Here is a 17043-nt window from a genome sequence, read left to right on the forward strand (position 1 = left end):
ATTTGAAAATATATTATAAGAATTCAACACTAGGAGACAGCCTGAAATAAACATATTGTGATAGTCACGCGGGTGCACAATAGTCCACGAGAGATAGTACACAAAAAAAAAAATAACAACAATTATTATTATTATTTTTTTTTCACATGATTAGCAATATACAAGATTCTTTTGGATTCCAACTCTTAATGTTATACAATATCCTAAATGGTGGTGAGGAATTGAGCGAATACAGAACAAAACAACACGCTCGCAACAAATAAGAAAAGATGGACTTGTAATCTTATGACTAACTTACACCAAATTATAAACTAAAAAGGAAAGGAAGAATAGCAAGAAGTTTTGTATGATAGAGGAGGTTATAAGGCAGCGTTTCTCAAAGTGGGCAATAATGCTCCCTTGTGGGCATTGAGTAAATCTAAGGGGGCGCTGGAAGCAAGGTACTGAATAGTGACCAAAGGCAAAAGTTGGGGTCACTGACAGCCGTTCCCTTTCCTCTGTTAAACGAATAAGAGGAAACATTGCGTTTAATGGTTTCCAGATGTCGAGAACAATGTACGGTAAGGGCACAACATGTGAGATTCATAGAAAAGTTTTCCTAAGAATATTTCCAATCCTTTCTCACACAAGAGAAAATGGGTTAGGGGGCGTTGGGTATAACTTTATGGAACAAAGGGGTGGTGGATCGAAAAAGTTTGAGAATCACTGTTATAAGGAATACTCAGGTTCTCTGTTTGGTACTGATGCTCTTCTGGTGGGGAACCATTCTAAATTGTTTCTCGCTGGTCTTTTTCAGATCTCTTCAAAGATTCTCCTTATACAATGGAAGATGTTTCTCTCTCTTTACGTTAGTGGGGTCCTTTCTCTTTCTGTAGGCCACCTTTGTCTCCCTTTGTCCTTCTAGACGACGAGCAGGAGTGTAACTTTTGCATGTCTACCTTTGCCGAGAGTCTGACCCAAGAATGAACCTTCTTATCGTTCTAGTAGCCTCAGGGACTTCAATTCCCATTGTTAAAGCAGTTTGTGGAAAGGATTACCCCACCCACAAGAATGTTAATAGAAAATTTGAGAAAACAAAAGGAAGAAGAAAGAAAACTTAAAACTAAACGTATATATAATATATACATTAATATGGCATATTGCCACAATATTAACAACGAATTTTTTAATGAATAAAAGTTAAAGCGATAGTGTGATCCCAGTGCTATATGGATGAAAAGATTGATGATTATTTTGTTTCCATTCCAATTTTGAAAAATGTTTTAATCTTTTTATTCAGATGTGTATTTTTTCACATTTTAAGGGAATTTGTAAATACTTGATGACCAAATTACTTAAAAAGAAAGGTCAGGTTGTCAAAAGATGTATTCTGGGCCATGAAAGTGAATAAAAAGATCACTATTTCAATGAACTTTGTCTTCAATTTTAGTTTTAATTAAAATTATTATATAGTGAATTTTGTAATTTGACTATATTATAGACTCTTATTTTATTTTGTCTGGTTACTGAATTAATATCAAAACCATATTCTAATTCAAAGTTTATATATGATGTAATAAATTTAATATTTAGTTTTTAATTGAACACTTTTATTATAAGTATTGTCCATCATAGTATTTAAATCAAATAATAATATTTTATAAGCTATTTTTCTTTCCACTTATTATAATGAAGCATTCAAGGATCATTATTGTATATGATGTATAGTGTGAATCAGGGGTTGACAACCTATAGCATGCTTATCAAGCACAGCACAAGAAGAAATTATTAATAGCAATGGGGCCACAGCACAGAAGAAGACAGAACTGAACAGTGAAAAAATAACACTTAAATACTAGATTCATAATTAGTTTGCTGACAGTTTATAATAAACTTCTATCTATTTTATTCTTTTTGTTATTTTCATTATGTATCCCCTCCACTTTACATTCTGAAATTCTGTTTATTATGTTTACATTCACTAGAAATTTATTAAACACATCATCCATAGGTAAAAGCTTAATCTTTATAAAATCCCACACATTTACAAAATATAACATGGACTTATACTTAAAAATTACTTTTCAATTGTGTTTTATATCTTCCAAGACAAGTTCTGCATCTAATATAATACTTTTTCTTGAATCTTAGAAAATTAGTCTTTTTTGCAAAATGAAATTGGCACTGAGCTATTAATTAGATCATTTTTTGGCACAACACTCACAAAAGGTTCTTGACCCAGGTGTGGGTATTTTTGTAAATGTTGAAATAATTACCATTATAACTTTTTCTTGTTTCTTTAAAAATTTTTATTAAATTTTTATCTTTTTTTTTTGTTTTCATTACTTTATTGATTCTATTTAACTAATTTGTAAAATATAATTTTATTTATTTTCTTGTTTTATTCATATCTAAAAAAACTCAAAATAACTATTTAATTTATAGAATAAGAATATTGCAAAATTATCATATTGCATAGTTAATGATATACTTTCATTATTGAAATTAAAGATTTAAATTAAAATGAGAAATATATAATTAATATTGTATAAAAAGTTACATGTAAAATTAGCAAATACTTATATAAACTGTTTACAGTTTTTCTGATATATTGACTTGGTTTTATTTTAAGTGTTTAAAAGCATTATTTTGTATTAAATTTTTATTTCCTAGGTATGAATGCAACTGTCAGAGCAGTGATTCGAATGAGTTTGTTTATGGGTGGAAAAGTATTTTTTATTAAAGAAGGATATCAAGGAATGGTTGATGGTGAAGATTATATTGTAGAAGCAAATTGGGTTTCTGTGTCTGGTATTATTCATAAGGTTAGTATTCAGAAAACAATTATCTTATTTTATTTATTGCATACAAGAAATAAAATTTATTTTATTTTTATTATAACTATATAAAATAAATATAGTTGAAGCATGACTGTATTAAATTTTATACGTGAAAATATTTTATATTAATTTATTACACTTCACAACATTGAGTTAAAAAAAAATTATATATTACTCCAAAAGAGAATTTTGTATTATTGATTTAATAGTTTCTTTTGAATTAAAATTTTCATATTTTGTTATTTTTCTTAGTTTTAATAAGTAAATAAAATGAAAAATATTTTACAATATTTAAAACTTTATTTTGTCATTATGTCTGTAACTTTATTATGTTATTATTTTGCCATTATGTAATTTATTTTAAAAATAAAAGTTAGTAAAACTTTTAAAAAATAATATGTTTATTGATTAAATAATTAGTAATGTATTTTAATCTAAATAGATTAAAATTAATCAATTACTCCACCATTTAAATTAAAATATGTTTTATATGATTATTATACTTTAATTTTAGAACACTATTTTAGTAGATAATAGAATAATAAAATGAAAAAAGCAAAATCTATATTTGACAGTATTTATTTTTATTTTTAATGCCAAGGAATTTCTTTAGTAAAAGACGTTTCGATATTAAGAAATTACACAAATAAAGCAAATAAGGACATATAAACTTGTTTATTGAACCATTTTATTTCATATTTTTATTATTGAATCATTTATCAATAAGAAAAAATAAAGGAATTAATTTTTTCTTTAAAAAAATGCAGAATTAAAACAAAAAAAAAAGTTCTTCAGTGTAAATGGAGTAGAATAAATATAGTTAAAATTTCACTTTTATCTTCCTATTGGAATATTTCTGTACAGATAAATATTATTGTTAGATGTAAAGAACAATTAAATAGTTTTAAAATTTGTTCTGTATCTTAATTTCTGTATAATAAATATTATTACTTAATCAGTTGGATTTTACTATACATAATAATGGGAAATATTTCATTTAGATTTTTGTTTTCCTATTCTTAAATATATTAGGTAACTTGCAGATAAACCCAGTGTTACCCAGGCAAAAAGTAACAACATTAAGATTATTAGATTATTTCATATTTTCAATCCTTATATTATATTATAGTATTTGATTTATATAACTACAAAGGCTATCTTATGAGAGGAGTACAGTGAAGGAATAAAGAATTTTTAAAATGTGTTAGATTGGTCACTTGGTATGATAAACCCTTACAGCTTTGTAGTTATATAAATCAAATACTATACTATATGAACATTAAAATGAAAACCATATAAAGACCTGGTTATTTCAGTCTACCATTGTCATATTTATCATGATATTCGAATGGTATAAAATGGCACAGTTTCATTGGTCAAGTAGACATCAATTGAAAATATATCTTAAATTTTTTTAGAAATCATAATTTTTTCTAATGTTAACTTTCTAAGAAACTGTACCATTTACAGCCAAATATCAAATGGTAATCTGCCAAAGAATCAAAATTTTCAAAAAATGGACCAAATATTTAAACTTGGTATCTTCAAAAACTACTTAAAACATATTGTGCTTGCAAGTAATCTCATATTATGTAATTTTCCTATTTGAATGCCACCATACCACTGGTCCGATAGAATGATGGTACTTGTGAAAGAGGTTGGAAGTAATTTGACCCAAGGTAGCCATTGAGCTCCTCCTGGAAGAGAGGATAGTCAATGACTACTAATTAATATTGGTCTATTTTTCAAATATTACTATTAATATTTGAAAAATGATGTGTTGAATATGTTGTGATGATCCTGCATGTGATTGAAGCTGCTAACCTTAACATCTGAAAGACTTTGTATGACTTGTTTAAACAAAAATAACTTATAAAAATGCAAGAATAATTACTTTTATGTGATAACTAGCAGTACCTGCCACACGTTGCTGTGGCTCAAAATGTATCTATAATAAATGTATAACACTTCCCCTGTGGGTGGAGGAATTTCGTAAAATCCCTTCTTAGTGTACATTCTATTGACGTACCCTATTAAAATGCAATCAAAAACACAAAAAATTGCATCTCAAATAGTATAATAGAAGCCCAGTTTTTCACGGTAAGCCTTAATTTTGTCTCTCTCCCCCACAGGGGGAATTTTGACATCTATATTATATAAAAACATGTGCGTATTCGAATGCAATGTTGTGTCGAAATTTCAAAGCAATTGGTGAGGAACTTTCGGAGATTAGCTATTAGGAACAAACGAATATATACAGTACATTTTTATTTATATAGATAAAGCATTTATATTTTTGCAACAGATGGTATAAACTACATGGGTAATATGCCCTTGTAAATATCACATTTATAGAAAAATTATTAGAATTAGTTTGGTTTATTTGGTTGTGGCTAGGGTTTCTCATTTCCTTGTCTTTAGCTTGTTCCAGGATATAATTATTTTTAAAATATAAAAAATATCTTAAAATTGATTGATATAATTATTTTTTATTTTTAAAAGTAATTTAATACATTCTGCAAACTCCAAAATCATACAGTAATAATAATAATGCTGTGTAAAATATATATATATTAAAATTACCTTTGAGTTATGTAGAAAAGTTCACAAAAAGAAAAAATTTATTAATGTTTGTTTGAAACTGCTTACAAAAAAAAAAAAATGCCTTTGAATTAAGTTGAAAGTTTAAAGAAAAAGTGAACTTAGATCAAACTTCTAACTTAGAAAGTAATTTTTGTTTTTTAAATAAAACATAATACAAAATATTATTGTAAATTTTTATAAGATTTTGAAAACCAAAGATGGTCAATACTCAGATCACTCAATCTGGTTACTATTTTAATAATAAATAAACAATAACATTAACACTCGATACATTCTAACCTACACGACATCAATGCTGTAAGATATCGGGCTAGATAAAGGTTATTAAGGAACTATTATTTTAATTAAGGAACTATTATTTTAATTACGAAATAATTTGGTACTAGAGTGAGGCGTTAGGCACAGGTTATAAATTTAATTAAATAATTTTAAATAATTTAGAAATATTGGAAGAATGTATTGGGTATTAATGTTATTGTTTACTTATATATATATGCCTTGCCAGGGCTGGTTGAGTGCCATAGGTGACGTTTATAGGACATGGGCGCTTGATATGTTCCCAGCCGGTGTTGTAATAACCATCAGTGGTTATAACGTAAGCTTATACATGTTGGAAGAGGAGATCGGACTAGAGGTCCGGGTAACGTAACTGGCACTGCGTCTGCACAGCAAGCAGGAGTTGTGGGTTCAATCCCACTTCGGGCTGATTTTTTCTTCCAATATTTCTAAATTATTGAAAATAATTTATAATTATTAATGTTAATAAGAGATGGCACCTAATGCCTTACTCTAGTACCAAATTATTTCGTAATTAAAATAATAATAAAGCTTTTATCTAGCTTGATATCTTACAGCATTGGTGGTGTGTATGTATTTAAGTAATGAAAAGTCCTGCTACTGAAAATGCCCTTTCCAATTCAATGAATGTGGGTGGAATTGTCTTAATGCATTCAAGAGAAGAGATGTTATGTATTTTTTCACCTGTAGCCTGGAAGATTTCTAATTCATTTTCAAGATGCATTACAGTATTTCTTTTGTCCTCTAATATTCTTTGATTTGTCTACCTCAGCTGCTTTAATAGCAGGATTAAGCTTATAGCCCAATAATTCGGCAGTTCATTTGGCTTTAATAATCAGGTTTATGAAGAAAAACTTCATACTTGCAGACTTCATACTTGTTTCCATCTTTGCCCAATTTGCACAAGCTGGCATAATGCAGTTATTGAATCTACTGGGCATAGTTAAAATTAAAACAGCATCTGTGCAATTATTCAAGATATTACAGGTTCTGACAAGTAATGAATTTTCAGTCCTGTCACAAATAATATTGATTATTGACAATCTGTGAGATGTCATAACAAGCAAAAATTTAAAAAACTAATAAGCAGGCTTAAAATTAATAAATACAGATGTATTCTGACAGTTTATGAGTTAATTATATTTTTTATTTGCAAAATTTCCTCAACTTTAACACAAAAAAAGAAAAAGTGAACCTTTAAGAAATTTGCGGGATTTCCCAGGTTAAAAAAAACAGCCGGGATCCCAAGAACCAGTTTGAGAAACCCTAGTTGCGGCAATGCAACACTTGAGCAGTCTGCTGAGGGGATACATTCCGGGAAGACTTATAATGGAGTTTTCCAGGTGGCTAATAGGCTGGCCACCTGGAAAACTCTGTGGCCAGCCTATTAGCCATGTCCAAACCCACGACCAACCACCAGTGTTCAGCACTTTTATCCACTTGGCTACTGGAAGGCGCTTATTAGAATTAAGAAAGTACCATTCAGAAATGAAAAAACCAAGTTGTTAGATGTGGAAAATTAAATACTTATAAACTTTTCACAGGATAACACTTTAGATTCCACACAGGCAAGTGCTGTGTCTACCTGTTGCAGTAATGATATAGTGCATCTATTTTGCATTATATCATTGTCTCAGTAATTAAGTGAATATAATACATATTTTTTTATAAATTACATCCATTTTAAGTATTATATTTAGTTTATTAAATTTTTTTGCCGATAGGATAGTGTTACATATAAACCCAGAAAATGGAATGTAGGCAGAAATTAATTGATATATAAAAGTCCACTCAAGACTCACTGTACAGAATATTAATTGTTAAAATAGTATTATAGAGTATACTTAACATAGAAAATTCTGCAAAAGTTTATTGGTAAATAATTATTCTTGTAAAGTTTTTAAAATATTTCATAATGATTAATTCTATTTTAATAGAATCATTCTGAAATATTAATATAGATTAAAACATTTGTTTTACTTCTGTTGAGGTTACCATACACTGGTGTTAAATATGAAATTTCAACTATAAAGTAAATGAATCATTCATAAATACCAAAAAAATAAAAATAAAAAAATACAATCTTATTACATAAAATTTAAAAAAATTTGAAATTTATAGCTTTCATATTTAAGAAATATAAAATTAGTTCAGTTTTCAGTAACTAAAATAATAAGGCAAAGGAACATTTTTAAAACCAAATAGAACTGTCTTATTTAAAATCAGAATTCATAAAATTGAATAGTATTATATTAAAAGTAAGTTTTTTTTAAGTGACCTGATTTGATTTGTTGGTGTTTACAATTTATAGTTGGTATAAAGAAGTTATATATTTTTGAAGAATTACAAGAATTAAAAAACTTTTTATGTTTCTTATAATTTAAAGGTATTTTGGTATTTAAGAATATACAAAAATCAAAAAATAACATTTGTAATTTTGAGTAGTTCATAGAGTAAAAAGTAGCAAATGCTTAAAAAGACCTTTATTTTGATAACCTTACTTTTGATGAATGTATCTGCAATATGTGCCAACTTTGTTATGTAAGTTATGTCAAAATACTTCACTTGAAAATATTACAAATATAATATAATGTAACAAAAATAAATATATTTTGTCAACTTGCTATTTTAATACTTTGTACTGTTGAATAGTTTTTAGTAAAGCAGTTACTTGTATTTCAATTTTTTTCTTCTAATCTGTTTTCTCTCTTAAATAATTATTTAACTAATTTCATGTAAATTAAAAAATTTGCCAGAAATGAAAAAGAAAACTTTAATGCATAACTGAGGGAAATCAAAATGACTTCATCTCAGTAATTATAACACAAGATCATTTTAAAAATTTATTTATTACTATCATGTATTTTATTGAGAGACTTCTAATCTATTTTACGATCACAATCGTATTTACAGAAAGATGCTATGACAAGCCAGCATGATATCTAGTTTTCCCTTTTGTTTTACTAAAGTCTAGAGATAGTGCATAAATTTTTTATTTAGTTTCTGGTTTTTTGTTTTGTAATGGTATGTTCCAGTAAGAGTAACTTGTCTAGAGTGTAAGATTTACTCTCAGAGTTATTATTACATTTTTTGATGATTATTTACATTATACATGAATTTAAATTGTACAAAATGTACTGGAATGTAACTGTCATATAATTAAGTTATTATAATAATTAGTTAAACTATCATTTTAACATAAAATATTTTTAAAGCCAATAAGCATAATTTTCCATAAGTTTGAGTTCTAAACATTCTAAACACATAAAGTAACCCAGATTCAGCAGCGGATATCTATTTATTGAATTTAGTGTCATTGTTTCTGTAATGACAAAACTTTAAACTTTCAGTTTTTCGTGTTTGAAGCAATTGTCAAATTCTAAATCATTGAATACAGGAAAGATTTTGAAACATAAAGAAACAAAGTATAAAGTAAATTATATTTCAAACTATGAATGAGAAATACCAAGAAATGACTGTTTTTATTTTTTGTAGCAATTGTAGAAATAATGGTTTACGATATATTGCAAATAATACAGTTAAGCTTCGGGTTTCAAACTTAATTCATTCCTAAAAGTTGTTCGAAAACTGATTTCTTCTAAAACCGAAACAAAATTTCCCATAAGGGACAATATAAGATGGATTAATTCATTTTCAACTCCCAAATCAAAGCCTTTTTATTTTACCTTTTTAGCTATATTTCATGCATAAAAATGCCTACAAATGCAATATAATATTATATACAATATTAATAAATGTTAAATATTAATATTGTAATATATAATATTATATTAATAAATTTTTGTTATTTAATTTAACTTAAGCATATTTAAACAAATTCTTGGATGACATTTATATCACCTGAATGTCAATTAATGCAGTTTTTATTAATTAATATGATTTATATTCAACTGCGGTGTGTACCGAAAAACAGAAATAGTATCTTTCCCTCATGCGCATTGAAATATAATTTAAATAGCAACATAATTGATTATTCATGTTGAGGCGATCACAGTGCCACTAACTTCTGAATCCGGGAATCCTGTCATTGATTGGTTGAGTCTTCAACTTTCTTTAACATAGAAAGTATAGGGAAGTGACCATCTGTGGCCAGCTCTTGCCAAGTAGTTTGTTTGGCAACTGAGTTATTGTACGGCAACCTGGGGCAAATATAAGTTCAAAATTTTGTTTGTAAAAAATTGTTTGGAAAGTGAGGCATTCAAAACCAAAGGTATGACTGTACATTGCTTTCTTGTCTCTTTCTGACAGTATGTGAATTGAAATATTTTCAGTGTTCTTCTATAGTACAATAAAAATGATATAAAATAGGATTTAATATTTTTAATGCTTGGAAAAGATGTTTTGATGTATCAGTTCCATTGATATCATGTTTGTTTCAGAAGTTCAAAAATAAGCATTCATTTCTCTCTTCAGATTCATTTGTAAGTATAAAATGAGATGTTGATCTACAGCTTTGTAATTTGGATTTGTCCTTTATCTTCAGTTATTAAAACATTAATGATTACTTGTGATCATTCCAAAAAATTAAAGATTAGGGTTTATTCTTATTATACTAATTAATCACATATTTCAAAATTTGCATTTCTCTGGAAGTTATTGGACTTTAAAAATTTGTTTCATGAAATAAGAAAGGCAAATTAATTTTGTTTCAGAATTTTAAAATCTATTATTTTGTTATGATAAATTATTTAATTACAGTCAAACCTGTTTTTATGCGGGGGATAGGGACCGCATTAAAAAAGACGCATTAAAAAAAATCGCACGAAACTTCACGAATGGCTGTAAAAAATAGTTTTCGCAACACAATTAAAAAAATATTTTTTTTATGCGGTCAACAGGGACCGCATAAAAAAAGTCTCACATAGAAAATAACTCAAAACCGTACGAAATAGAATTTATTGACAACAGATGTCAGCACTTGACTGCATCGTCTGGTCTATCGTCTGTTTTACATATTTTTGTCCAGGTGGTGTTTTGTTGACTTAAAAACTAAATTATTTCATTTTTTCGCATATTCATGCAATAATATTACTATAATAAGTGCATTTATGCTATAATAAGTTTATTTAGCTATAATAAGTCAACGTGAGACATGACGAATCGCACGAGACTAGTCGCCAACTACACCGCACAAATAAAAAAATCGCACAAAAATAACCGCATAAATTAAAAATTCGCATTAAAAAAATCGCACAAATAAAAATCGCACATAAAAAGAGCGCATAAAACATTATTTTGTTATGATAAATTATTAATTATTTATTATTATTAAGTATAGTATAGTATTTGAAATTTTAATTAATTAAATAAAATTTTTTACATTCAGGGTGGCACTGTCATTGGAAGTGCTAGATGTAAAGAATTTTTTCAAAGAGAAGGAAGATTAAAGGCTGCAACTAATTTAATCAAAAATGGAATTAATAATTTAGTTGTTATTGGAGGAGATGGGAGTTTGACAGGTGCTAATTTATTTCGTCAGGAATGGTCTTCACTTTTGGATGAATTAATTGAAAAAGGTAGAAGATATTTTCAAATCTATTTATTTTACACATAAACTTAATCATGTAAAGATTTTATGTCATTTCAACAAACAAAATAACTATATATATATATATACATATATATATAGTTTTTAAATGAAATCTGGATTTAGATTAGTCAAAAATGTTTCAAATGATTTTTATGTTTAAATATTATGTCATTTCATAAATGAACAAGTGACAATTTGACTTATTAGATGTCAAGGTCCTTATTGCTTTTCATCCTGTATTAAGTTAAGTAGCTTTATCAGTTAATGTTAATGTGTTAAATTTGTTACAAACATGCATTAAAGAAGGACAGTTTACTTAACAAAAACAGAATCACAATAGCGAAATTAATAAATTAATAATCAACATTTAATATGAATTAAATTGGATATTATAAATTTAATAATATGATTATCAAATTTTGTTTTTAAAAAATGTTTTAACAAATTATAAACTCTAGAATTTATATTGTGAATACTATTTGTTTAAAAATTAATAGCAAGAGGTTTCATTAATGCTAAAGACATAGTAATAAACATAAAAATACATAAAAATAAGAGAGAAACATTAAGCTTAAAATTATTTTAACTATATCTTAAAATTTATTATTTTTAAATGCATACAAGGTGTTATAAATAAAATAAACTAGTCCCATAACTTGGGAATGACTAAGGATAGGAGGATCAGACTAAACATGGTCAAACAAGGTGTAAGGGAACTAAACAGGTCTGAAAGTTTGAGTGTCAGAGGTCCCCAGGTTATTAGATCCTATGGGAATTTCTTGCCAAAGTTCAATGTTGTTTAGATTTTCATGTACTTTCTGCTGGCAGAAAGTACACAAAAATCTAAATAACATCTGTTATATGTTTTTTTGGAACTTAGCATAAAGTTGCTATTGAGAGCAAATACAGAAACACTCCTTTTGATAGAAAAAGTAGATTTTTATTTTCTATAATTTCCAATGGATATCAATTTTGGGGTTTATTCCCATCTTCAGTTCTTATTTTCTTATGTGTATTGGTAAAACTAAAAGTAATTATAGTGACAATAGGAATAACTAATTATTAAAACCTTGGGTAGAACAAGTAAAACTATAAAAATAAAAATACTTTGATTAAAACGTATAAAAAATTGACTAATTTAAGGTATTAAAACATAAAACCTTTAAACCAATCAAAATTGGTTAAAAACAAGGTTGAACACTTTTACATCTTGTTTTTTTAACCAGTTTCTATTGGTTTTAAAGGTTTTATATTTTTACTACCTTTATTAAATAAGTCAATTTTCTTATACATTTAAACCAAAATATTTCTATTTTTACAATTTTACTTGTTCTACCCCATGGTTTTAATAATTAGTTATTCCAGATGTCACTATAATTATTTTTAGTTTTACCAATACATAAGAAACTAAGAACTGAAGATGGGAATAAACTCTGAAATTGATATCCATTGGAAATTATAGAAAATAAAAATCTACTTTTTCTATCAAAAGGAGTGTTTCTGTATGATTTGTTTCAATAGCAACTTTATGCTAAGTTCCAAAGAATATACAATTAATTGAGAGAACAGCAAGCAATCAAGTACTAAATAACATTTATTTTAAAGCAATTTTTGTTTACTCAATAACAAGCAGGCAAGACAAGCATGTAAACTGGTACAACTGTTGTTAGCATACCTTTACAGGTCTGTGCTATGGCAGGTATATCCAAATCACTCCCCAGAAATTATGGCATGTACAAGCAGATATTCAAAGCTGCATTACAAGGTGTCTTCAGGTGAGTAGACAGTATTTTGAACATCTATCACATTAGATGAACTAATTATACTAATTCTTTGAAAACAGCTTTATTAAATACTTAATCATTTTTTGCTGGAGTTTTTATTTTAAATCATGTTTTTGCAAATTGGGTCAGAACTGATTATTCTTGTTGCTGTGGATTCAGTTGTTAATAATGTAAGATCTTACATTCACAAACATGTACTGTACTTACTTACCACTGTCATCTATTGTAATGGCCAACTCCAGCCATCTGCATATGTTGTAGTCAGTATGTTTAGCTTTAACAGCACAAAGTTGTAAATACATATGATAATGACAGTTGTGCCTGTTTATGTGTTTACAAAATATAATTCTAAAAAAAAAATATCCTTAGAAAAATTAGCAAGTAATATAATACTTGTTCTATCCAATTTCAAGAGAGTTTTAAGGCAAAATAAACAAAATAACAATCAAATACTAAGCATTTATTTTTACATTTTTATACATATGCATTTTGCCTTTCACTGGCTTCATCAGTGGATACAACCATCATTTTACAGTGAAATGTGGTTGGTATCTGTTCTTTACATAAAAAACACCTTGAAGTAGTTGATATCCATTGTTAATCTGTCTATTTGCCACTGTATCCACTGATGAGGCCAATGAAAGGTGAAATGCATATGGATAAAAACGTAAAAATAAATACTTAATATTTGATTGTTATTTCATTTGTTTTGCCTTAAAAATCTCTTGAAATCAGATAGAATGAGTATTATATTACTTACTAATTTTTCTAAAGATATTTTATTTTTAAAATTATATTTTTTAAGAATTACTGCAACCGATCCCATTGCTTTTAAATTTTGTTTTTAATATATAATATAATGATAGTTTCAGTTTTATAATTTTTAATCTTATTTCTTAATAGGCTTTGTAAGATAAAATCATAATATAATCTTTTTCTGTTTGATATTAATTAATATGTTAATATTTTCAAGGTAAAATTACAGTCGAAGAACGTGATAAATGCAGTCATTTAAATATAGTAGGATTGGTTGGCTCTATTGATAATGATTTTTGTGGAACTGATATGACAATTGGTACTGATTCTGCTCTTCATAGAATAATTGAAGCTACTGATGCCATTGTAACAACTGCATTAAGGTAGATTTTTAAATATTTAAAATATAATAATAATTTTCATGTATTGATAAATTAATTTTAATATAACATAAATCATCACTAATATAATTAACTTTTTATCTAACCGATGCAAAACTGTTTTTGGGTCTCTTAATCTTTTTTTGGGAGGTGGAATAATAATAATAATATGATATAAAATTAATAATAATTTATTTATTATTATTATTATTATGTTGGGTTAAGTGAGATATACTCGGTTAACACCGGTGGCTGTGTACTATGCCGGACCAAAGTCAAGGCATAGTAACCAAAACAGAAATTAAAGAAGTGTATCAGTGTGTGTGTCTGTATTCAAGAATTTTCTCACAATGTGACATGTATTCAATATAGCAGCCTCCTGTAGTGTGATGTATGTGTTTCTATTCAATTGTAATGTGCCCAGGCTTTTGTGTAGGGTGTGTGGTATGACACCTGTAGAGGAGAGAACAACAGGTACAATAAGCACCCTATCCATCCTCCACAGATGCCTTATTTCCTGGGCGAGTTCTGTGTACTTGCTAATTTTTTCAGTGCATGCGTTTTGTATATTGTGAGTGTTTGGAATGGATATGTCTATAATGTATGTGATTTTATTGTGTTTGTCAATGAGTGTGATGTCTGGTCTGTTGTGGTAAATTGTTTTATCTGTGATTATGGCTCTGTCGTAGTACATTTTGTGCGTGTTGTTTTCCAATACTGTCTGTGGAATGTATTTGTAGTATGGTTCGTGGATGTCTACTAATTTGTGTTTCTTTGCAAGCTCTTGGTGTATTATATTTGCTACTTGGTTATGTCTGTGTAAATAATCTGTCTGTGCCAAGAGCTTGCAACCAGAGGTGATGTGTTGTATAGTTTCTGGCATGATGTGACATTTTCTGCATGTGTCATTTGTGAGTGTTGCATCTTTGAGTATGTGTTTTCTGTAGTTTTTAGTATTTATGACCTGATCCTGTATGGCAATCATGAATCCTTTCGTCTCCCCAAAGAGGCATCCCTGAGCTAACCAGCTGTTTGACGCAGTTTTGTCAACAAAATCCTGGGCCAGATCATAAGGATGCCTGCCATGGAGTGCCTTTCGAGCCCACGATTGCTTAATGGTGTCTACGCTTTTTATATGTTGCATTGTGTCCATATGATGTGAATGTAAGTTTAATGGTGTGTTATTCGAGTCTGCTAGAGTTACTGCTTTGTGTAATTGTGATGTTTCTTGTTTTTTGTAGAAAAACTCTCGCAGTGACTGAATTTGTTTGTAGTGAAGGTTAACTATGTCAATCAGGCCACGTCCGCCATCTTTACGTGGAAGGGTTAATCTTTCTGTGGCGGATTTAGGATGATGTTGTTTATGCTTAGTAAGTGTTGTTCTTGTTTTCCTTTGGAGTTGCTCAAGATCTGTGTGAGTCCAATGTATAACTCCAAAAGAATATGTGAGTACTGGGATGACATATGTGTTTATTGCTTTAACTGTATGTTTTGAATTTAACTGTGTTCTGAGAATAGCATTTAACCTACTTTGGTATTCTTTAATTAATTTTTGCTTTATTTGTGCATGTTCTGTTAGTTTGGCCTGTTGGAATCCTAAATACTTGTAGATCTCGCCCTCTTCCATGGATTCAATAATGTCTCCATTTCCAAGTGCAAAATCTTCTTTCTTCAGGATTCCTTTTTCTATGTGAAGTGTTTTGCATTTATCTAGGCCAAATTCCATTTGTATGTCCTTGGTGTATGAATGTGTGATTTGTAGGAGTTGATGAAGTTGTTTTTGTGTGGATGCATAAAGTTTTATGTCATCCATATACATGAGATGTGACAGTGTAAACTGTGTTGTTTTTTCGTGTCTGATATTGTAACCATATTGCGTGTTGTTTAACATGTTGGATAATGGATTCAGGGCTAGGCAGAACCAGAGAGGACTCAATGAATCTCCTTGAAAAATTCCTCGCCTAATAAAAATTTGGTTTGTTTGTATGGAAGTGTTATGAACCCTGAGATGTAGTGTTGTTCTCCAGTGCTGCATAGTGTTTTGAAAGAATGCAATGAGTGATGGATGTATTTTGTACATGTGTAGAATATGTAGCAGCCAACTGTGTGGAACACTGTCGAATGCTTTTCTGTAGTCTATATATGCCATGTGTATGTTTCTGTGTTGTTTGTGTGCTTGCCGTAGAATGAGTGAATCTATGAGTAACTGTTCTTTGCATCCCTTGTGGTTTCTACGACAACCTTTTTGTTGTTCTGTAAGAATGTCGTGTTCTTCAACATGTTTGTATATTTTGTTTGCAATACAGGATGTCAATAATTTGTAGAGTGTTGGAAGACATGTAATTGGTCTGTATTGTGTGGGGTCTGTGGTATTGTTGTTTTTAGGTTTCATGTAGGTGATGCCCTGAGTAAGAAAATTTGGCATGTCTAGTGGATTGATGATGATGTGTGTTAGGTGTTTGGCTAGTTCCTGGTGCAGTGATGTAAACTTTTTGTACCAGAAATTGTGAATGTTGTCTACACCAGGTGTCTTCCAGTTGTGTGATCTGTTAACAGTGTATTGGAAATCATGTATGTTTATTTCAGCACAGGGCATAGTTGGTATGTTGTGCAAGTTTCTGTTCTCCTCCTCAATCCAGCCTGCATCAGCATTGTGCGTGACAGCACTGGACCAAAGAGAAGACCAATATGTTGTGAGTTCTTCTTCTGTTGGTGTGCCACTGTGCTGTGTATCAGTGTTTGCATTGTTATTAATTTGTCTGTAAAAGAGTTTTTCATTGTTTGTAAATAATTTATTTTGTTGTTTTCGTAGTGTACATGTTTTGTATCGTTTGAGTCTACGTGCTTTGGCA

At 28.7% G+C, this 17043-nt stretch overlaps 1 protein-coding gene across 1 annotated transcript in view; it reads left to right on the forward strand.

Moving 5' to 3' along the window:
• Positions 1-17043, forward strand: part of LOC136972295 (ATP-dependent 6-phosphofructokinase-like) — a 55101-nt gene that overhangs the window by 9110 nt on the left and 28948 nt on the right. The window contains exons 2-4 of the mRNA XM_067266857.1: positions 2653-2804; positions 11068-11257; positions 14029-14194. Coding sequence (XP_067122958.1) covers positions 2653-2804; positions 11068-11257; positions 14029-14194 — 508 coding nt within the window. The remainder of the gene's footprint in view (positions 1-2652; positions 2805-11067; positions 11258-14028; positions 14195-17043) is intronic.

Source organism: Centruroides vittatus, unplaced genomic scaffold (assembly GCF_030686945.1).
Source record: "Centruroides vittatus isolate TY-2023 unplaced genomic scaffold, ASM3068694v2 contig_1057, whole genome shotgun sequence".
NCBI classification, from domain to species: Eukaryota; Metazoa; Arthropoda; class Arachnida; order Scorpiones; family Buthidae; genus Centruroides; species Centruroides vittatus.